Source organism: Hemitrygon akajei, chromosome 9 (assembly GCF_048418815.1).
Source record: "Hemitrygon akajei chromosome 9, sHemAka1.3, whole genome shotgun sequence".
NCBI classification, from domain to species: domain Eukaryota; kingdom Metazoa; phylum Chordata; class Chondrichthyes; order Myliobatiformes; family Dasyatidae; genus Hemitrygon; species Hemitrygon akajei.
Genome location: NC_133132.1, coordinates 102,283,591 through 102,307,496, shown reverse-complemented (window position 1 = coordinate 102,307,496; position 23,906 = coordinate 102,283,591). Strand labels below are relative to the sequence as shown.

Genomic DNA, 23,906 nt, shown 5'->3' with positions numbered 1-23,906 from the left:
AAAAGGAGGGGGAATAAATAAATCAGGGATGGGGTAAGAAGGGGAGGAGGGGCATTAACGGAAGTTAGAGAAATCAATGTTCATGCCATCAGGTTGGAGGCTACCCAGATGGAATATGAAGTGTTGTTCCAGGAGCTATGAACCCATGGTGTTACAGGAAATATTCTAGCATGGATAAAACAGTGGCTGATTAGCAGGAGGCAAAGAGTGGGAATAAAGGATGCCTTTTCTGTGTTGGAACCAATTTTTTTTAAAGTTATATGTCAGTGATTTGGATGATGGAATTGATGGCTTTGTTGAAAAGTTTGCAGACAATATGAAGATAGATGAAGGGGCAGGTAGTTTGAGGAAGTAGAGAGGCTACAGAAGGACTTAGATTAGGAGAATGGGTAAAGAAATGGCAGATGGAATAGTGTGTTGGGAAGTGTATGGTCATGTACTTTGGAAGAATCAGAATCAGGTTTATTATCACCGGCATGTAACGTGAAATTTGTTAACTTAACAGCAGCAGTTCGATGCAATACATAATCTAGAAGAGGAAAAAATAAGTAAAATAGTAATAATAGATAAGTAAATCAATTACAGTATATGTGTATTGAATAGATTAAAAATGTGCAAAAATCAGAAATACTGTATATTAAAAAAGAAAGTGAGGTAGTGTCCAAGGATTCAATGTCCATTTAAGAATCAGTTGGCAGAGAGGAAGAAGCTGTTTCTGAATCACTGAGTGTGTGCCTTCAGGCTTCTGTATCTCCTACCTGATGGTAACAGTGAGAAAAGGGCATGCCCTGGGTGCTGGAGGTCCTTAATAATGGACACTGCCTTTCTGAGACACCGCTCCCTAAAGATGTCCTGTATATTTTGTAGGCTAGTACCCAAGATGGAGCTGACTAGATTTACAAGGTTCTGCAGGTTCTTTCGGTCCTGTGCAGTAGTCCCTCCATACCAGATGGTGATGCAGCCTCTCAGAATGTTCTCTACAGTACATCTGTAGAAGTTTTTGAGTGTATTTGTTGACATGCCAAATCAACGTGTTGACTATTTTCTAAATGGTGAGAAAATACAAAAAAACTGAGGTGCAAAGGGACTTGGGAGTCCTTGTGCTGAACTCAATTCTCAGGTTGAGTCTGTGGTGAGGAAGACAAATGCAATGTTAGCATTCATTTCTAGAGGACTAGAATATAAAAGCAAGGATGTAATGTTGAGACTTTATAAAGCACAAGTGAGGCCTCACTTGGAGTATTGTGAGCAGTTTTGGACCCCTTATCTCAGAAAGGATGTGCTGAAACTGGAGAGGGTTCAAAGGAAATTGACGAAAGTGATTCCAGGATTGAATAGCTTGTCATATGAAGAGCGTTTAATAGCTCTGGGCCTATATTTGCTGGAATTCAGAAGATTGAGGGGTGACCTCATTGAAAACTATCGAATGGTGAAAGAGTGGATGTGGAGAGGATGTTTCCTATGGTGGGATAGTCTAAGACCAGAGGACACAACCACAGAATAGAAGGGTGTCGTTTTAGAATGGAGACGAGGAGGAATTTCTTTCACCAGAGAGTGGTGAATCTGTGGAATTCTTTGCCACAGGCATCTTTAGAGGCCAAGTTTTTATGTATATTTAAGGCAGAGGTTGATAGATTATTGACTGGTCAGGGCATGAATGGATATGGGGAGAAGGGAGGAGATTGGGGCTGAGAGGAAAATTGGATCAGTATGATGAAATGGTGAAGCAGACTTGATGGGCCAAATGGCCTGAGTGAGTTCGTATATCTTTTGGTCATTTGGTCTTATGGTCTTGAGCTGCCTGACCTGTTGAGTTCCTCCAGCATTTTGTGTGTTGCTCCCTAAGACCATAAAATATAGGCGCTGCATGGAGTCTGCTGCATCATGGCAGATTTATTATCCCTCTCAGCACTATTCTGCCTTCTCCCTGTAGCCTTTGACACCTTGACTAAACAAGAACTTATCAACCTCTGCTTTAAATATACTGAATGACTTGGCCTCCCTGTCCATAACAATGAATTCCACAGATTCCATCACCCTCTGGCTAAAGAAACTGCTTCTCATCTCTGTTCTAAATGGATGTCCATCTGTTCAAAGGCTGTGCTGTCTAGTTTGGAGTCACCCCTATAGGCAGTATTCTCTCCACATCCGCTATATCTAGGCCTTTCAATATTCAAAAGGTTTCAATGAGACCTGTTCCTCCCCCCACCCCACCAATTCTTCTAAACTCCAGTGAGTACAGGCCCAGAACCAACAAACGTTGCTCAAATGTTAACCCTTTCATTCCAGGGGTCATTCTTGTGAACGTCCTCTGGACTCTGTCCGATTCCAGCGTATCGTTTGTTAGAGAAGGGGCCCAAAACATCTCGTAGTTCTCCAAGTGCTGCCTTATAAAGCCAAAGCATCACATCCTTGCTCTTTTATTCCAGTTCTCATGATGAATTGCATTTACCTTCCTTCCCATTGACTCAACCTGCAAGCTAATCTTTAGGGAATCCTGCACAAGGACTCCTTAGTCCATTTGTGCCTCTGATTTTTGAATTTTGATGCCTTGACTAAACAAGAACCTATCAACCTCTGCTTTAAATATACACAATGACTTGGCCTTCATAGCTGTCCATAACAATGAATTTCACACATTCACCACACTCTGGCTAAAGAAATTCCTTCTAATCTCTATTTAGAAAATAGTCTACAGCTTTATTCCTTCTACCAATGTGCATGACCTTACACTATACATGTTCCATCTACAACGTCTTTGTCCAATCTCCCAGCCTGTCCAAGTGCTTCTGCAGATTCCTTCCTCAACACTACCTGCCCCTGCATCTATGTTTGTAACTTCTGTTAAAATAATGTTGCCTGTTTTCTTAGACACATAGAACACTACAGCACAGAGACAGGTCCTGCGTCCCATCTAGTCCATGCACCTGGACCATAGTCCTCCATAGCCATCCATTACCCCTCTCATCCATATACCTATCTAATTTCTCTTAAATGTTGAAATTGAACTCGCTTCCACCACTTTTGTTGGCAGCTCATTCCATACTCTCACAACCCTCTGAGTGAAGAAGTTCCCCCTCATGTTTCCTTTAAACATTTCGCCTTTTGCTCCTAATCTATGGGGGGGGTGGTGTTACTTTTGCAAAGTTTTCATACAAAATATATTTTGAAACCTAATGATAAAAATTTGATATTTAAGCAAGATATGAGATAGTTATTTGTCAGCCTACTTCATTTCACCCAATGTCCTGCACTGCAGTTTCCTATTGGCTTCAAGTTTATATTTTCTTTCCATTTCACCTCTTGCCATCATTTAAGGAATTGATCTCTCTTTGTATGAATATATTTCTGAAATCTGCCCTGAATTTACTAGTTTAAACTGACTTCATATGCTTGGGGGAAGAATTAACTGAAAGTAACTTTCGAGAAAGCAACTTTCCTTCACAATCTTTCATAAAACTCCATGAAAATATCTCTTAGGCATTTCCTTTCAAAATCAAAAAGCATAAATTTCTCACCTTTCTTGGTAATCTGTCTCTACTCCCTCCCACAATCCATTCAATCGCTCCGGTCTATCGCTCAGTTCTCCACTCCAATTTCCCACTCTGAATAAATTCTTCAGTTCACTTAGACATCCTGACCACCTGCTACCCCTCCCCCAAAGTCCAGTCCCTTTCACTCATTCAGTTGTGTACCCTAGCCCTCTCAGTTTCTCTGATCCTTCTCATTCCTTTCCTCAGAGAATTAATCTAAAGATCTGATGAAGGGACTCAGTCCAAAATGTTGGCTCTTTATTGCATTCCATAGATGCTTACTGATGTGCTAAGTTCCTGCAGTATTTTGTGTGTTGCTGTTATCAGTTATTAAGCCTACTTGCTTTCATACTTCAGATTTACGCCAAATCTTATTTGTGCAATGATGCACTTAATGGTGATCCTTGTTGAAAAAGAGTACCGGGGATTAATTGCTGATGTTACTTCACTTTATTTTAAGAACATAGAACATTAAACCACACTACAAGCCCTTTGGTCACAATATTGGGCTGATGTTTGAACCTTCTCTATGTTCAGTCTAACCCTTCCCTCTTACATAGCCCTCCATTTCTCTATCATCCATGTGCCTATCTAAGAGTTTCTTAAATGCCCTAATCTATCTGGCTCTAACACCCTGGCTGGATATTCCACACACTCACCACTCTGTAAAAAATGTACCTCTGACATTCCGCTATACTTCGTTCCAATCACATTAAAGTTATGCCCCCTCATATTAGTCACTTCCACCTGGGAAAAAGTTTCTGGGTATCCACTGAATCTGTGCTTCATAAAATCTCGTACAATTCTATCAGGTTACCTCTCATCCTCTTATCAAAAAAGAAAAGTGCTAGCTCACTCAATTTATCTTCATAAAACATGCTGTTTAATCTAGGCAGCATCCTGGTAAATCTCCTCTGCATATAACTGGATATGTTTAAAAAAACTTACCCAGTTTTCACCTCCCTGTTTTTGCTGAATTCTGCTTAAACTGAAACAATTTTATAGATGTGGCTTGCAAGGTGTTCCTCAGCTCCCATTGTCCTTGGACTTGTTTGGATCATTCGCAATCAGCAGGTTCAGTGAGCTTTGCTTCTCTCAAATTCTGTGATGCATCACGTCATGAGGGAATCACATGCCACAAACTCCAGCTCTCACTGAGGTCCTGATGAAGGATCTTGGCCCGAAACATCAACTGTTTATTCCCTTCTATAGATACTACCTGACCTGCTGAATTCCTCCAGCATTTTGTGTGTGTAGCTCTCCCTGCAAGATTTCTCAGTAGTCAAGGAAACAACCATTGTTCTAGACAATGAACCGAGCTCTCATGTTTATGCAGGAGAATGTTGGAATTCTAAGTGTCCTGATTTGATACTGGAGTTTGTCCAACATATTAAATGGACTAAAGACTCACATAAAGATATCTGGGAACAACAGTTGGATAAAAAGCACAAAGTACACTGCAGATGCTGCGGTCAAATGAACACGTACAAACAAGCTGGATGAATTCAGCAGGTCGGGCAGCATCCGTTGAAAGGAGCGGTCAACTTTTCGGGCCGAGACCCTTTGTCAAGACCCAGTCCTGAGTCCTGACGAAGGATCTCGGCCTGAAAAGTTGACTGCTCCTTTCAACAGATGCTGCCCGACCTGCTGAGTTCATCCAGCTTGTTTGTAACAGTTGGATAAAACCTTGCTGTACTTTTGCAGGAATCAGGGCATTGGAGAAAATGTGTTATCAGTTTCCTTGGCTGTCCTCGTTGCCCTTCTTGGATTCAGCCTTCTTGACAAGGGGTTTTTCAAGGACATCTCTGTTTTGTGCTTCTGCCTAGTTATTGCCAGCTGCCAATACTCCCTGTTAAAGGTAAGTGTGAATGATGTTCTGTCCCTTGTTCAAGTAAACCAATCTATTGCAGCTCTTCACACAAAATGCTGGAGGGACTCAGCAGGTCAGGCTGAAACCCTTCTTCAAGACCAGGTCTCAGCCTGAAACACCGACTGTTTGTTTCTTTCCATAGATGCTGCCTGACCTGCTGAGTTCCTCCAGCACTTTTTGTGTGTTACTTTGGATTTCTAGCAGCTGCAGAATCTCTTGTGGTTGTATATTGTAGCTCTTGACACCTCAAGGACCATCAAGGACTGTTTACTCCTTCATTAACAACAAACCAAACCATGGGTCACCTGTGATCTAAAGGCTCTTCTCAATCACAAAAAGAGAGCCTTTAGATCAGGAGACAGGGAGGAAATGGAGAAAATCAAGGTGGTTAAAGAGGAATACAAGAGAGAGCTGGAGAACAAACTTGGGCAGAGTAGCACATCGGAAGTGTGGAGAGGCATGAAGAACATCATTGGCTTCAATCAGCCTAGCTGTTACAGATGCAGAATGCAGCCATGAGTGGGTTGACGAGTGAAGCCAATTCTTCAATAGGTTTGACAATTGCCCTCCTGTTAAAACTCAGCACACCAGTCTGGGTGCCGAGGCACCCAATGCTCTCTCAGCACCAACGCCTCCCTTCCTCCTTCCTCCCTCCTCCCTCCTCCCCCCTCCAGTTCAACATGTGGATGAACAACACAGGCTACCACTGTCTACATCCCCCTTAAGCCCTACACCTATCATCCACACCTCCACATACCAACTGCTATCGTCCTGATCTTCATCTCCCCCAGCCCCCATCTTCCACCAACTCCCCAGTCATGGACTCACCTTCTCTATTGAGCAGGTGGGAAGGGCTCTAGGGAAACTCAGACATGGCAAAGCATTGGGACTGGATGGTGTGAACCCCAAGGTCCTGAAGGAGTGTGCTGAGCAGCTGTGTGGAGTTCTCCAGCACATTTTCAACCTGAATCTCAGCCTGGAAAAGGTCCTGACTGTGTAGAAAACATCATGTGTGGGCCCAGTATCCAAGAATGGCCAACAGAAAGTGTTGAATGACTACTGTCCAGTGGCCTTGACCTCACATATCATGAAGATGCTTAGAGAGGCTGGTCCTGGCTCACTTCTGACCCGTGGTCAGATGAGCCTTTGATCCCCTGCAGTTTGCCTACTAGGAGCATATTGGAGTTGACGATGCTGTTATTTTTCTGCTGAGCAAGGTTTACTCCCATTTGGATAAGCAGGACAGCACTATGAGGATCATGCTTTTTGATTTCTCAAGTGCCTTCAATACCGTACAGCCCTCCCTGCTGGGGGAAAAGCTCTGTTCAATGCAGATTGGCACTTCTGTTGTCTCCTGGATAATAACTATCTGACTGACAGACCACAGTATGTGCGGCTTCAGAGCTGTGTGCCAGACATGGCTATAAGCAACACTGAAGCCCCACAGGGGACTGTATTGGCTCCCTTTCTGTTTACCCAGTATACCTCGGACTTTAGATACAACACTGAGTCATGTCATCTGCAGAAATTCACTGATGACTCAGCAATAGTTGTGTGTAGAGAGGGAGAATGAGCGGATGAATACAGGACCCTGGTGGAGGACGTTGTCGAATGGTGCAAGCTGAATCATCTGCAGCTCAACATCAGTAAGACAAAGGAGATGGTGATGGACTTTAGGAAGAATAAGGTTGCATTGCTCCCTGTAACTATTGATGGTGAGGACATAGATGTAGTGAGGACCTACAAGTACCTGGGGTGCACCTGGTTGACAGACTTGAGTGGAGCGCCAACACAGGCTGTGTACAAAAAGAGCCAGAGTCTGAGGAGACTGAAGTCCTTTGGAGAATGCAAGCCTTTCCTTCACATGTTCTACCAGTCTGTTGTTGCCAGTACAATCTTCTATGTGGTGGTGTGCTGGGGCAATAGCATTAATATGGGTGATGCTAACAGGCTGAATAAACTGATGGAAAGACTGGCTCTGTTACAAGAGTTAAACTGGACACACTGGAGGCTGTAGTAGAACAAAGGACCCTACGGCAAATCCTGGCAATTCTGGACAATGTTTCTCACCCTCTGTATGCCAACTTGGCTAAACAGAGGAGCACTTTTAGTCATAGACAAAGACAACTGCACTGCTTCAAAGAGCGCTATATGAGGTCATTCGTACACTCAGCCATTAGGCTCTATAATGAGACAATCTGTAGCCGGAGAAGTAATGGCTCACTCCTGTTACATTGTTTGAGGTAACTTATTTTTTATTCTTTCTTACTCTCTTCTCATATTTGTATAGCTGTGCATTTGTAATGCTACTGTGGCACTGTAATTTCCTTTGGGGTCAATGAAATATTTATCTATCTGTCTACCTTTCTATCTCTTCTCTTCTGTTTCAGAGTGCTCAGCCTGATCCTGCTTCGCCTGTGCACGTGAGTAATGACAACCGTACCTCAAAGGCCAAAGCCTGGAATGTCATTCAGACACTTTGATTATTCTGTTTAAATGATGGAAGTCCCAAGTGATTTCAGTCTTTCAGCCCTATCTTACCAAAACAGCATCTTGCTCCTTGTTGAGCCCTAGTTGTAGAAATTCGCTTTTTCAGTGAATCAGTTCCTGGCTGATTTAATGCTTCTCTAGTCTCAAATAGGAATGAACCATCCAAGACAGATTTAATGAACCAGGTCTTCAAGGAGATCATGTTTAAAACATTACTTTCCCTGGTAAATGCAGCATTACGTGGGGTTGTCAACACATACAGTTGAAGTCAGATGTTTACATACACCTTAGCCAAATACATTTAAACTCAGTTTTTCACAATTCCTGACATCTAATCCTAGAAAACATTCCCTGTCTTAGGTCAGTTAGGATCACTCTCTTTATTTTAAGAATGTGAAATGTCAGAATAATAGTAGAGAGAATGATTTATTTCAGCTTTTATTTCTTTCATCACTTTCCCAGTGGTTCAGAAGTTTACTTACACTTTGTTAGTATTTGGTAGAATTGCCTTTAAATAGTTTAACTTGGGTCAAATGTTTTGGTAGTCTTGTGGTAGCCTTCCACAAGCTTCTCTGAGTAAGTTGCTGGAATTTTGTTCCATTCCTCCAGACAGAACTGGTGTAACTGAGTCAGGTTTGTAGGCCTCCTTGCTTGCACATACTTTTTGTTCTGTGGATAAGCTGTTATACAGTTGCGTGAAAGACATTTATAATGACAGATACCTACAGCTGGGTGTTACACTAGTGATGTGTGCAATAGTTGAGAGGATTTTTGGCATAATGTATAAGAGGGATATAGAAGGGTGAATATGTCATGAAGGGATTTATAATATGTGAGGTGAGCCCCTGGTGTGTGAGTGGGTGGTAGGATATGTGGGGCTGATGGGAAAGTGGGGAGAATGGTATGGGATTAGTTTTGCTGGGTGGCTGATAGTTGGCATGATCTTGATGGGCCAAAGGGCCATTCTGTTTATTTATATTTACTACAAGATCCAGGGGGAATACTCTTAATTTGAATAATGAACACTTCCACTTGTAGGCGTCATTGCAGTGTAATGATTATCTTGATGCTATTGTAGCTCATAGCATTGTAGTTTGGAGTTCAACTCCAGTGTCCTCCATAAGAAACGTTGTAAATCCTTCCCGTGAGCACCTGGGTTCCCTCCGGGTGCTCTGGTTTCCTTCTGCAGTCCAAAGAGATACCAGATAGTAAGTTATTTAGTCATTGTAAATTGGGAGATTTTAACTTTCCTAATATTGACTGGCATCTCCTTAGAGCAAAGGGGTGGAATTTGTTAGGTGTGTTCAGGAAGGTTTCCTGACACAATATGTAGATAATTAACTAGAGTAGAGGCTGTACTAGATGTGGAATTAGGAAATGAACCTGGTCAGGTGTCAGATATCTCGGTGGGAGAGCATTTTGGAGCTAGTGATCACAATTCTATCTCCTTTACCACAGCATTGGAGAAGGATATGAGCCAACACTTTGGGAAAACATTTAATTGGGATAGGAAGAAATATGATATTATTAGGCAGGAACTAGGGAGCATAAATTGGGAGTAGATACTCTCAAGGAAATGCACAACAGAACTGTAGCAAATGTTCGGGGAACATCTGCATGGCATTCTGTATAGGTATGTTCCATTAAGGCAGGGAAAGGATGGTAGGGTAAAAGAACCATGGTTTACAAAGGATGTGGAAAATCTAGTTAAGAAGATAAGTTTATGAAAGGGTCAAGAAACTAGGTACTGATAAAGTTCTAGAATATTACAAGGTTGCCAGGAAGGAGCTTAAGAATGAAATTAGGAGGCTTTGGCGAGTCGGATTATGGAAGGCCTGAAGGCGTTCTACAAGCACGTGAAGAGCGAGATGATGAGCAGTGTGGAATAGGGCCAGTCAGGTGCAAAAGTGGAAACGTGTGGAGTCAGAGGAGGTAGTGGGCGTACTTCCTTAGAAGGTTGGCGTCATTCAATGTCTGTAGTGAGATGCTGAAGATGTTCTATAGGTCAGTTGTGGAGAGCGCCCTCTTCTTTGTGGTGGCGTGTGAGAGTTTAACATCGGTAGCTGAGCGAAGGGCGCTGAGTAGGCTACGGTCAATTATGGATAACTCTGAACATCCTCTACATAGCACCATCCAGAGACAGAGAAGCAGTTTCAGCGACAGGTTACTATCGATGCAATGCTCCTCAGACAGGATGAAGAGGTCAATACTCCCCAATGCCATTAGGCTTTACAATTCTACCGCCAGGACTTAAGAACTTTTTAAAAGCTATTATTAATGCTTTTTGAGATAGTGATTTAGATGCATATCATATTTTTTACTGAGTTAAGTATTGTATGTAATTAGTTTTGCTACAACAAGTGTATGGGACATTGGAAAAAAGTTGAATTTCCCCATGGGGATGAATAAAGTATCTATCTATCTATCTATCTATCTATCTATCTAATGAATACTTTGCTTCAGTATTTACAAGGGAAAAGGACCTTGGCCTCCGGAGGATTGGAGGGTTGCAAATGTTGTTCCCTTGTTCAAGAAAGGGAGTAGAAGTAACCCAGGAAATTATAGATGAGTGAGTCTTACTCCAGTGATGAGCAAGTTGTTGGAGAAGATCGTGAGAGACAGGATTTATGAGCATTTGGAGAAACATAATCTGATTAGCAATAGTTAGCCTGGCTTTGTCAAGGGCAGGTTATGCCTTATGAGCCTGATTGAATTCTTTGAGGAAGTAACAAAACACATTGATGAAGGTAGAGCAGTAGATGTAGTGTGTATGGATTTTGCTGAGGCATTTGATAAGGTTACCCATGTGAGGCTCATTCAGAAAGTAAGGAGGCATGGGACCCAAGGAAACCTTGCTTTGTGAATCCAGAATTGGCTTGCCCACAGAAGGCGAAGTAGGGTTGTAGATGGTCAGTACTCTGTATGGAGGTCATTGACCAGTGGTGTTCTGCAGGGATCTGTTCTGGGATCATTTCTCTTCATGATTTTCATAAACGACCTGGATGAGGAAGTGGAGGGATGGGTTAGTAAATTTGCTGATGACACAAAGGTTGGGGGCATTGTGGATACTACAGCGGGACATTGATAGGATGCAAATCTGGGCCGAGAAGTGGCAGATGGAGTTCAACCCAGATAAGTGTGAAGTGGTTCATTTTGTTAGGTCAAATTTGAAGGCAGAATATAGTATTAAAGGTAAGACTCTTGGCAGTGTGGAGGATCAGAGAGATTTTGGGGTTTGTGTTCACAGGATACTGCTGTTAAGAAGGCATATGGTGTGTTAGCATTCATCAACTGTGGGATTGAGTTCAAGAGCCATGAGGTAATGTTACAGCTATTTAAGACGTTGGTCAGACCCTACTTGGAGTACTGTGTTTAGTTCTGGTCACCTCACTACAGGGAGGATGTGGGTACTGTAGAGAGAGTGCAGAGGAGATTTACAAGGATGTTGCCCGGATTGGAGAGCATGCCTTATGAGAATAGGTTGAGTGAACATGGCTTTTCCTCCTTGGAGAGACGGATGATGAGAGGTGACCTGATAGAGGTGTGTAAGATGATGAGAGGCATTGATTGTGTGGATAGCCAGAGGTTTTTTCCCAGGCTGGAATGGCTAACACAACGGGGCATAGTTTAAGGTGCTTGGAAGTAGGTATGGAGGGGATGTCAGGGGTAGGTTTTTCACATAGAAGTGGTGGGTGCATGGAATGCACCACCAGTGATGGTGTTGAAGGCAGATACAATAGGGGTCTTTTTAAAAAAACAAAAACCTCTTAGATAGGTACATGGAGCTTAGAAAAATAGTGGGCTATGCAGTAGGGAAATTCTAGGTAGTTTCTAGAATAGGTTACATGGTTGGCACAACATTGTGGGCCGAAGGGCCTGTAATATGCTACAGATTTCTATGTTCTATGTTCTCTGTCCTGTGATTAGGTTAGGGTTACAAAGTTGGGGTGCTGGGCGGTGTGGTTTGTTGAGCCAGATGGGCCTGTTTCACACTGTATCTCTAAGTAAAATGAAGTAAATGTTAACATTACTGTTCTATGAATCCAATTCTTCTAGGACGATCACTGATCACCTTTGAAGAATTGGGAAGATGAAAGGGAGTCCTCTAAGCCCTCTTGCAATGGAGATGGATGAGTACACTTATTGTCTGGTTGAGGTGATGAAGAGATGAGGGGATAAGTGACAAGACCGCCAGGAATTTTGTCATTTATTGGTTGAGTCCGGCAAGCATTAGAGAGCTGACTAATATGTCTCCTAGAGCAGTGAGGTGGGAAGGGTTGCTGCTCTCATTCTCCTGACTTGAGACAAAATATAATAAATGCCAGAGACAATGTTTGTGACTGAATTCCATTACAAGATGCTTTCTAGACCACTTCATTTGTTCAGGGCAGCCTTGCCCCCTTCAGGGTCAGGAATAGTTATTACCCTTCAATCGTCAGGATCCTGAACCAGCCTGGATAACTTCACTCACCTCAATAGTCAACTGATTTCACAATGTATGGACTCATTTTCAAGGAATCTACAACTCATGTTCTCAATATTGTTTTTTACTTATTTATTATTATTATTTTGTAGTGCACAGTTTTTCTTCTTTTCTACATTGGTTGCTTGCCCGTCTTTGTTTCAGTGTAGTTTGTCATTGATTCTATAGCATTTCTTTGTACCTACTGTGAATGCCCGCAAGAAAATGGATCTCCAGGTAGTATACGATGCCATTTATGTACTTTGATAATAAATTTATTTTGAACTTTGAACTTCTGCGGGTGATGAATACAATTCAAGTGTCTGATTTTCTGACAAGGTGTTTGCTGCATAGGATTTAAGAACAAGGCGAGACCACTCAGCCTTTCGTGCCAGTTCTCCACTCAATAAGATTGCAATTGATCTCATTGTAACCTCAGTGAGATCAGTCAGAAATTAAGGCAGCACGGTAGCATTGCAGCTAGCCTAATGTCTTATAGCACCAGTGACTGGGGTTCAATTCTTGCGGCTCTGTAGGTTTGTATATTTGCCCCCTGACCATGTGGGTTTCCTCCAGGCACTCCGGTTTCCTCCCACATTCCAGGTGTATGTGTTAGGGTTAGTAAGTTGTGGGCATGCTATGTTTGCACTGGAAGTTTGGTGACACTTGAGGGATGTCCCCAGCACAATCCTCAGAATATGTTGGTCATTGACACAAATGACACATTTCACACTATGTTTCGAAGTACACGTGACAAGTAAAACTTCCATTAATTACCCCTTCTCTCTTTTTCCATTCCCCAATCAGTCTCCCCTTTTACCCCTTCCAATTTCTTCACATGCCAATCACCCACCTCTGGTGCCCCTCCTCCTTCCCTTTCTCATATGGCCCATTCTCCCCTCCTATCAAATTCCTTGTTCTTCCGCCCTTTACCTTTTCTACTTATCACCTCCCAACTCCCCACTTCGTTCTCCCTCCCCACCCACCTCATCTGCCAGCTTGTACTCCTTTTCTCCACCTCCACCTTCATATTCTGACTTCTTCCCCTTCTCTTTCCAGTCCTCATGAAGAGTCTCAGGCTGGAATGTTGACTGTTAATTTCTCTCCATAGATGCTGCCTGACTGTCTTAGTTCCTCCAACATTTTATGTATATTACTCTGGATTTCCAACATCTGCTGAATATGTTGTGTTTATGACAAATAAAGCTAATTCTTAATCTTTAACTCCACATTCCAATACTTATCATTTCATCTCCATATCATAACCTCTTGCTCTTTAAGATTAATGTCACTGGGACAATGATCAGAAATAAGCCAGAAAGGTCTTGCACAAAGGTAGACTCTTAAAAGAAAGAGGAATGCTTTGAAATAATGATGGTTAATATACGCAGATCATTCGACCCATTTTATCTGTGTGGGCTCTTTGGAAGAGCTTTCCATGAACACTAATAGTGGTGGAAACTGCAGTTTTGTTCCCTTTTGAATAATTAACCGTTTTCTTTCCAAAACTTAATATTGAATCAGCTCTTTTTAGCAATACATTCCCAGTCATCATTACCTGCTCATTGTAAACAGATTCTCTTAGTTTCCTTCTTGGGCTCTATCCAGTTTTCTCAAGTCTGTGTCATCTGATTACTGACCATCTCAGTAATGCAAACAATGTAAATAAAGGTTAACTGTACTTGTCACATCTGCATTGAAGCATACAGTGAAATGTGACATTTGCATCAAATCAAATCAGATCAACAAGGATTATGTTGGAAGCATTCCGCAAGTGTCGCCAAGCTTCCACGGCGACATGCCATACCCACAACTCGATAACCCTAAATGCACAGCTTTGGAATATGGGAGGAAACTCACGTGGTCACAGAGAGAACATACAGACTTCATTAAGACATTGACGGGAATTGAATTCCGATCGGTAATCACTGGTGCTGTAATAGCATTACACTAACCGCTATGCCACCATATAGTGGGAATCTATCAGTCCTTCATGATTTTGGAACTCATTATATTTTTCATGATCTGAGAAAAGCATCCCAACTTCTCCTGTCTTTCCATGCAATTAAAGTCCTCTGTTGTCAGTACTACTCAAATCTCTGCATCCAGAGTTGGACAGAGTATTCCAGCTGAGGTCTAACAAATGATTTTAAAATATTTAGGTGTTTTCTTTTGTATTATTTATTGGGATTCCATGAGCTTTCTTAACTGCTTGTGCTTTCTCTCATGTTTCTCCTAGGGACACAATAGAATTGTTGCATACAGCAGATCTATTTATTTTTCCATTTTCTGTGGCCTTGTGTGGGTTTTGGATCTCGGCAGTAAAAGCACTCGACTTCCATCTTCTACTCTGTATGGATTTAGATTAATGTCTACCGAAAACTTTGCAACTGCCAGAGATTTTATTATTGGTGAGTCAACATTGGTTTAGCTATGAACATTACATAGCTTAGTTAGCATCATTTCAACATTCAGGTTCCTGGGAATCATTATTTTGCAGAACCTCATTTCCTTCATTGGCAGAATGGTTTGGCTGAGGATGCACTTCTTGTAGGAGTTAGTAAAATTCCTTCTTCCCCAGAACATACTGGTACAAACTTCAACTCAGTTTCTCTCTCCATAAGTGCTGCCTGATCAGACTCCATAGCTAGCTCAAAGCTAGCTAGCTAGCCCATTAACCCACCCCACCAACCTCCACTGCCACTGCAGATAAGTTCAAGTTCATTGACATCTGACTGTACACATATACAATAAATGAAACAACATTTGGTTCGACCAAGCAATTAGACAGACAGACATACTTTATTGATCCCGAGGGAAATTGGGTTTCGTTACAGCCGCACCAACCAAGAATAGTGTAGAAATATAGCAATATAAAACCATAAATAATTGAATAATAATAAGTTAATCATGCCAAGTGGAAATAAGTCCAGGACCAGCCTATTGGCTCAGGGTGTCTGACACTCCGAGGGAGGAGTTGTAAAGTTTGATGGCCACAGGTAGGAATGACTTCCTATGACGCTCAGTGTTACATCTCGGTGGAATGAGTCTCTGGCTGAATGTACTCCTGTGCCGAACCAGTACATTATGGAGTGGATGGGAGTCATTGTCCAAGATGGCATGCAACTTGGACAGCATTCTCTTTTCAGTCACCACCGTCAGAGAGTCCAGTTCCACCCCCACAACATCACTGGCCTTACAAATGAGTTTGTTGATTCTGTTGGTGTCTGCTACCCTCAGCCTGCTGCCCCATCATCTAGTGTCACGTTATGAGCATACAATCGGTCTATGTATATAGCAGTTACATGCGTGTTGTGTTTTATAAGATTGCCTTAAAGTTTATATTCATTGTGTTCTTTATGCTTAGGGTGTTTTTTTAAATTCTGCATCGAATCAGGAGTAACAATAATTTCATTTTCCTTTACACTTGTGTACTGAAGAATGAAAATAAACAGCCTTGAATCTTGAATCCTGAATGATCAGTTAAGAAAATTCTGTATTGGATATAAATGCACACTTACATGCTCACAAATTCACACTCTCAACTCAGTATCTAAAGTCTTGAGAAGAGCTTTAAGATAAAATTATTGATGCTACTGACAATGGCTCAACAAACCTGCCCAGTGGTCACTAAGAAATATGCTGTTACTGGGAACCATTGCTGTCACTTCCTATCTGTTGCTGTAAGCTGTATCTACCATTCCATCTAATTTCATAAACATAAATACATTTTTGTGTGCAGTATTATATATAGCTTTAGGTAAGAGAAGAGGCTAATGTCCATTCAATTTTACATATAAATTGGATAATACTTTTGTACATTCAAGTGACTTCTCAGATTCAATGTCTTGCTGTATGTATGAGTTCTGTAAAACTGCCATGTCTTCTGATAAACTTACCACTGGGACTTACTGAGGAAAGTGTAGGAAAGAATATCTTTTTCAAAAAATCAATATAATTCCCTTCTTTGGCAAAAGATGTGAACTGTCATCCCTTGGGGAATTGTGGAGCAATGTTTATGGTTATGATTAGTAGAAATTATTCTCAGGTGTAGTAAAACCAGATGAAATGCATCATGTTTAGTAATTTGTTTTTGTGTGTATGGCTCAAAAATGGTTACTTTACACAAGCAGTAAGGCTGATCAACACCTCCGCCCACTAATCCGCCCCTCCGCAATTCACTACTTTGTTGTTTCCTTTCAGGTATCTTATGACCCTGTGTTTAGTCTCAATTAATAGACATATAATCAATATAGAAGCTATATTTTGTATTTATATTTATAATGTTTTTTATTATTGTGTTCTTTATCTTATTATGATTTTTTTTGTGCTGCATCAGATCTGGAAGAACAATTATCTTGTTCTCCTTACATTTAATTGGAAATTACATTAAACAATCTTGAATAATCTGTAGCTGCGGTTCTGTATTCTGATTGGTATAATATCCCTATTACTTCCAAGGATATTTTAAATATGCCTTCTCTTGCTGTACTTCCCCCAAGCCATCAGGCTGATCAAAAACTCCACCTATTAACCCACCTCTCCATCACTACATCCACATCAAGGACTCCTCCTGACAAGCCCTCATCCCCCCCACATTGCCACTTTACACTTACACTGCACAGCTCATACCCACACTGACACAATCACTATTCTGCTGTCTTTTCATATGCCTTGCTGCTACCTCTTGCTAAGAGTCACTCTGTCACTTTATCATTTCCTGTTAGTCACCTTATGTACAGATACTCTTGCACCTAGTGTCACTTTGTACACACAATCAGTTTATAAGCTAATCTTATGCATATGTGGCCACACTCAAACAGTTATTGTATACTGTGTTTTATAGGATTAATTTTATATTTGTATGGATTAGTAGGTTATGTGGCCACTGGGTGTAATTGGACGGTACAGTTCATTGGGCTAGAAGAGCCAGTTACCCTGCTCTGACTCTAAATAAAAAATAAAGAAATATTTATTGTGCTTTTTATGCTTATTGTGTTTTATATATTGCATTGGATCTGGAGAAACAATCATTACATTGTCCTTTACACTACTGTACTCGGAAATGAAAATCTTGCATCTGTACAATTCTTAGATCCCATGTTTCAATTGTGAGTATCGCTGGATTTAACCAATACATCATTTACAGCCCAGCCTTTAGCAATATCTTGCTGAGTAATGGGATGTAATCTTTCACAGTCATCGAAAGGGATGGACAGAGCCAGTTTAACTATACAAGTTAAGCACTGCCCATAGAGTACCATTGCTTCCCTACAGTGATTGCTCAGCCCTGAACTGCATAAAGCGTGACACTTCCTCATTACTGTCCATCTGACTGTATGATTCTGCCCCTGCATCTGTAAAACATGTTGTTACTGTTATCTTTCCAGAAATGTTGCACTCTCCGAACTGTGTGATGCACTTTTAGCATGGGCCTTCAGATGACTGGTTTCATGGTCTGCCATTACTGTTGCTCCAATTCCTTTCACTGTTTCTTGTGCTCCATTTATCTTCTTCTATCACCATTGTCCTCAATGTGCCCACTATTACTGTTGCCTTTATTAAGCTCTTTTGTTACTCTGAAAGATCTTCTATTGTCCTTGCTGTGCTGTGTTCTCTATTCTCGTTGCTTGTGCTGTGTCCTCTTCCTGTTAGTCTTGATGTGCCCTCTTTTCCTTTTACTTTTGGTAAGTCCATTTCCTGCCATGCATGCTGTGTCCTCTAGTCCTGTTGCCATCTCCGTGCCCACTAGTCCAGTTGCCTTTGCCATGTCCTCTAGTCCAGTTGCCCTTGCCGTGTCCTCTAGTCCAGTTGCCCTTGCTGTGCCCACTAGTCCAGTTGCCCTTGCCGTGCCCTCTAGTCCAGTTGCCCTTGCCGTGCCCACTAGTCCAGTTGCCCTTGCCGTGCCCACTAGTCCAGTTGCCCTTGCCGTGCCCACTAGTCCAGTTGCCCTTGCCGTGCCCTCTAGTCCAGTTGCCCTTGCCATGCCCTCTAGTCCAGTTGCCTTTCCATCTCCTCTAGTCCTGTTGCACTTGCTGTTCCCTCTAGTCCAGTTGCCCTTGCCGTGCCCTCTAGTCCAGTTGCCCTTGCCGTGCCCTCTAGTCCAGTTGCCCTTTCTGTGCCCTCTACTCCAGTTGCCCTTGCCATGCCCTCTAGTCCAGTTGCCTTTCCATCTCCTCTAGTCCTGTTGCACTTGCTGTTCCCTCTAGTCCAGTTGCCCTTGCTGTGCCCTCTAGTCCAGTTACCTTTCCTTCTCCTCTAGTTCTGTTGCCCTTGCCGTGTTCTCTGTTCCTGTTCCACCTCTGCATTCCCATTTCCCTCACATCGTATTTTCTCTTTTTTTTTCAGGGTTCACCCAATGTTTCCCTCTCATTTTCCTCCTGGGTCTTCTTCCACAGATTAACACTTTCTTCACATACTTGTTGGAGCAAGTCGACATGCATATATTTGGTGGATCTGGTATGTACATGCAACTTTCTTTTTTAATTGTAAAATAAATACTTTAACGTCTTGTGAAATTCAAATTATGTAGAAAACCTTGTGCAACCTAGGGTTTCTCTATCCAAAACATCAACTGTTTATTCCTCTCCATAGATGCTACCTGACCTGCTGGGTTTCTCCTGCATTTTGTGTGGGTTATTCTTCATTTCCAGCATCTGCAGAATCACTTGTGTTTTAATAAACAACTTGCTTTATCTTACTATGGGATTTTTATTTCTCATTAAAACTTTGTATTGAGTTTGCCATCTGTGTTGACAGCCAGTGCAAGTAAGTTTCTCTTGGTCATATAGACTTTGGTTAGGGAGAAGAAAACCAATTGAGGTCAAAGTTCAAAGGAAATTTATTATCAAAATTTGTATATATATATATTGCCATTCACTACCCTGGCATTTATTTTCTTGCAGGTTATTCTTTGTAGATATAAAGAAATACAAACTAAGTCAATGACGAACTACGTATTAAGTTGGACAATCAACGTGAAAATTGCTAGTTTGTTGAGATGGTTTAAAAATATGTTTCTTAAAGGGAAATGACAGGCTGCAAATTGCAGCACTAGTAGTTCAGAAGAAGTATATCTAGAAGTTTTGTGACCTACACACAAAACGTTACCATGTATGACCAGCACCATCTTAATTGTAGACAGAGTGGGTGGGGTGGCTCTGTTGGAAGCTTTTAAAATCCAACAAAAGGCAACTAAAAAGCTATAAGAAGGAAAAAGATGAAATGTGAGGGCAGACTAACCAATAATGTAAAGCAGGATAGAAACATAGAAAACCTATAGCACAATACAGGCCCTTCAGCCCACAAAGCTGTGTCAAACATGTCCTTACCTTAGAACTTCCTAGGCTTACCCATAGCCCTGTATTTTTCTAAGCTTCATGTATCCATCCAGGAGTCTCTTAAAAGACCCTATCGTTTCTGTCTCCACCACCGCGCCGGCAGCCCATTCCATGCACTCACCACTCTCTGCGTTTTTAAAAAAAAAAGAAAAAAAAACTTACCCCTGACATCTCCTCTGTACCTGCTTCCAAGCACCTTAAAACTATGCCCTCTCGTGCTAGCCCTTTCAGCCCTGGGAAAAAGCCTCTGACTATCCACACGATCAATGCCTCTCATTATCTTGTACACCTCTATCAGGTCACCTCTCATCCTCGGTCGCTCCAAGGAATTCATTCAGCCTATCCTCCTATGATAACTCTTTCATTCTGAAGTCATCCTTGTGAACCTCCTCTGGACTCTCTCCAATACCAGCACATCTCTTCTTAGATGAGGAGCTCAAAACTGTTCACAATACTCAAGGTGATTGTGGGGGCGTGGCACTGTTGATCAGAGATAGCGTCACAGCTGCAGAAAAGGTGGATGTCATGGAGGGATTGTCTACAGAGTCTTTGTGGGTGGAAGTTAGGAACAGGAAGGGGTCAATACCTTTACTGGGTGTTTATTATAGGCCACCCAATAGTAACAGGGATGTCGAAGAGCAGATAGGGCAACAGATCCCGGAAGGGTGTAATAGCATGCAGATATTAAGAAAGAGGACGTGCTGGAGCTTTTGGAAAGCATCAAGTTGGAGAAGTCGCCAGGACCGGATGAGATGTACCCCAGGCTACTGTGGGAGGCGAGGGAGGAGATTGCTGAGCCTCTGGTGATGATCTTTGCATCATCAATGGGAACAGGAGAGGTTCTGGAGGATTGGAGGGTTGCGGATGTTGTTCCTTTATTCAAGAAAGGAAGTAGAGAGAGCCCAGGAAATTGTAGACCAGTGAATCTTACCTCAGTGGTTGGTAAGTTGATGGAGAAGATCCTGAGAGGCAGGATTTATGAACATTTGGAGAGGTATAATATGATAAGGAATAGTCAGCATGGCTTTGTCAAAGGCAGGTCGTGCCTTACGAGCCTGATTGAATTTTTTGAGGATGTGACTAAACACATTGATGAAGGAAGAGCAGTAGATGTAGTGTATATGGATTTCAGCAAGGCATTTGAAAAGGTACCCCATGCAAGGCTTATTGAGAAAGTAAGGAGGCATGGGATCCAAAGGGACATTGCTTTGTTAATCCAGAACTGGCTTGCACACAGAAGGCAAAGAGTGATTGTAGATGGGTCATATTCTGCATGTAGACCAGTGACCAGTGGTGTGCCTCAGGGATCTGTTCTGGGACCCCTTACTCTTCGTTATTTTTATAAATGACCTGGTTGAGGAAGTGAAGGGATGGGTTAGTAAGTTTGCTGATGACACAAAGGTTGGAGGTGTTGTGGATAGTGTGGAGAGCTGTCAGAGGTTACAGCGGGACATTGATAGGATGCAAAACTGGGCTGAGAAGTGGCAGATGGAGTTCAACCCAGATAAGTGTGAAGTGGTTCATTTTGGTAGGTCAAATATGATGGCAGAATATAGTATTAATGGTAAGACTCTTTTGGCAGTGTGGAGGATCAGAGGGATCTTGGGGTCCAAGTCCATAGATCGCTCAAAGCAGCTACGCAGGTTGACTCTGTGGTTAAGAAGGCATACAGTGCATTGGCCTTCATCAATTGTGGGTTTGAGTTTAAGAGCCGTGAGGTAATGATAGATAGATAGATAGATAGATACTTTATTCATCCCCATGGGGAGATTCAACTTTTTTCCAATGTCCCATACACTTGTTGTAGCAAAACTAATTACATACAATACTTAACTCAGTAAGAAAATATGATATGCATCTAAATCACTATCTCAAAAAGCATTAATAATAGCTTTTAAAAAGTTCTTAAGTCCTGGCGGTAGAATTGTAAAGCCTAATGGCATTGGGGAGTATTGACCTCTTCATCCTGTCTGAGGAGCATTGCATCGATAGTAACCTGTCGCTGAAACTGCTTCTCTGTCTCTGGATGGTGCTATGTAGAGGATGTTCAGAGTTTTCCATAATTGACCGTAGCCTACTCAGCGCCCTTCGCTCAGCTACCGATGTTAAACTCTCCAGTACTTTGCCCACGACAGAGCCCGCCTTCCTTACCAGCTTATTAAGACGTGAGGCGTCCCTCTTCTTAATGCTTCCTCCCCAACACGCCACCACAAAGAAGAGGGCGCTCTCCACAACTGACCTATAGAACATCTTCAGCATCTCACTACAGACATTGAATGACGCCAACCTTCTAAGGAAGTACAGTCGACTCTGTGCCTTCCTGCACAAGGCATCTGTGTTGGCAGTCCAGTCTAGCTTCTCGTCTAACTGTACTCCCAGATACTTGTAGGTCTTAACCTGCTCCACACATTCTCCATTAATGAATTAGTGGTTCTCCCAGCTCAGTTGCACAGGCCCTCAGTAATCGTGGGGAAACTCCATCCGGTCCAGCCGCCTTGCTGGTACAGATCTTCCTCAGTTGACCTTCCACCTGTGCAGCCGTAATCCTGGGCGTGGGCAAGGTCTCCTGTGAGTGGCTATTTTCCTGTGAGGGAAGTAAGCCTTGTTGCAGCTATATAAGATCCTGGTCAGACCCCACTTGGAGTACTGTGCTCAGTTGTGGTCGCCTCACTACAGGAAGGATGTGGAAACTATAGAAAGGGTGTAGAGGAGATTTACAAGGATGTTGCCTGGATTGGGGAGCATGCCTTATGAAAACAGGTTGAGTGAACTCGGGCTTTTCTTCTTGGAGTGACGGAGGATGAGAAGTGACCTGATAGAGGTGTATAAGATGATGAGAGGCATTGATCATGTGGATAGTCAGAGGCTTTTTCCCAGGGCTGAAATGGCTGCCACAAGAGGACACAGGTTTAAGGTGCTGGGGAGCAGGTACAGAGGGGATGTCAGGGGTAAGTTTTTTACACAGAGTGGTGAGTGCGTGGAATGGGCTGCTGGCAACTGCAGTGGAGGTGGATACGATAGGGTCTTTTAAGAGACTTTTGGATAGGTGCCTGATGCTTAGAATAATAGAGGGCTATGGGTAATTTCTAAGGTAGGGACATGTTTGGCACAACTTTGTGGGCCAAAGGGTCTGTATTGTGCTGTAGGTTTTTCTGTTTCTATGTTTTTTTCTATTCTCATAAGGCATGCTCCCTAATCCAGGCAACAACCTTGTAAATGTCCTCTGCACTCTTTCTATGGTTTTCACATCCTTCCTGTAGTGAGGCAACCAGAACTGAGCACAGTACTCCCAAGTGGGGTCTGACCAGGGTCACATAAGTTTTTTCAATTATATAAAGAGTAAAAGGGAGGTGAGAGTTGATATTGGACCACTGGAAAATGATGGTGGTGAGGTAGTAATGGGGGACAGAATTGGCAGATGAACTTAAAGGGTATTTTACATCTGTCTTTACTGTGGAAGACACAAGCAGTGTGCCAGAGGTCCATGAGTGTCAGGTAGCAGGAGTGAGTGCCATTGCTATTACAAAGAAAAAAGTGCTAGTGCTAGGCAAACTCAAAGGTGTTAAGGTGGATATGTCACCTGGACCCGATGGACTACACCCTAGAGTCCTGAGAGAGGTTGCTGGAGAGATAACGGATCCATTGGTCATGATCTTTCAAGAATCACTTGATTCTGGCATGGACTCGGAAGACTGGAAGATTGCAAAGTCACTCCAGTCTTTCTGAAGAAAGGAAGGCAAAATAAAGGAAATTATAGGCCAGTTAGCCTAACCTCAATGGTTGGGATAATTTTGGAGTATTATTAAGGATGAGGTTTTGGGGTGCTTGGAGAATAATGATAAAATAAATCAAATTCAGCATAGTTTCTGTCAGGGGAAATCTTGCCTGACAAATTTGTTAGAGTACTTCAAGGAAGCAACAAGCAGGACAAAGGAGAGGCAGTGGATGTCATTTACTTGGATTTTCAGAAGGTGTTTGATAAGGTGCCACACACGAGGCTGCTTAACAAAATAAAATCCTATGGAATTATGGGAGAGATACTGGCATAGATAGCGGAATGGCTGACAGGCAGGAGGCATTGAATGGGAATAAAAGGGGCCTTTTCTGATTGGTTGCTGGTGACTAGTGGTGTTCCTCAGGGGTCAGTATTGGGACCGTTGCTTTTCACCTGTGAAACATCTTGCTTTCCTTGGCTGTGTAAGTCTAGGGAA

At 42.4% G+C, this 23,906-nt stretch overlaps 1 protein-coding gene across 1 annotated transcript in view; it reads left to right on the top strand.

Annotated features, from left to right (window-relative positions):
- LOC140733405 (pecanex-like protein 2) overlaps positions 1–23,906 on the top strand; it is a 247,268-nt gene that overhangs the window by 67,875 nt on the left and 155,487 nt on the right. Inside the window, exons 12-15 of the mRNA XM_073056689.1 lie at positions 5,238–5,391; positions 7,794–7,826; positions 14,595–14,766; positions 18,704–18,814. Of these exons, the coding sequence (XP_072912790.1) occupies positions 5,238–5,391; positions 7,794–7,826; positions 14,595–14,766; positions 18,704–18,814 (470 nt within the window). The remainder of the gene's footprint in view (positions 1–5,237; positions 5,392–7,793; positions 7,827–14,594; positions 14,767–18,703; positions 18,815–23,906) is intronic.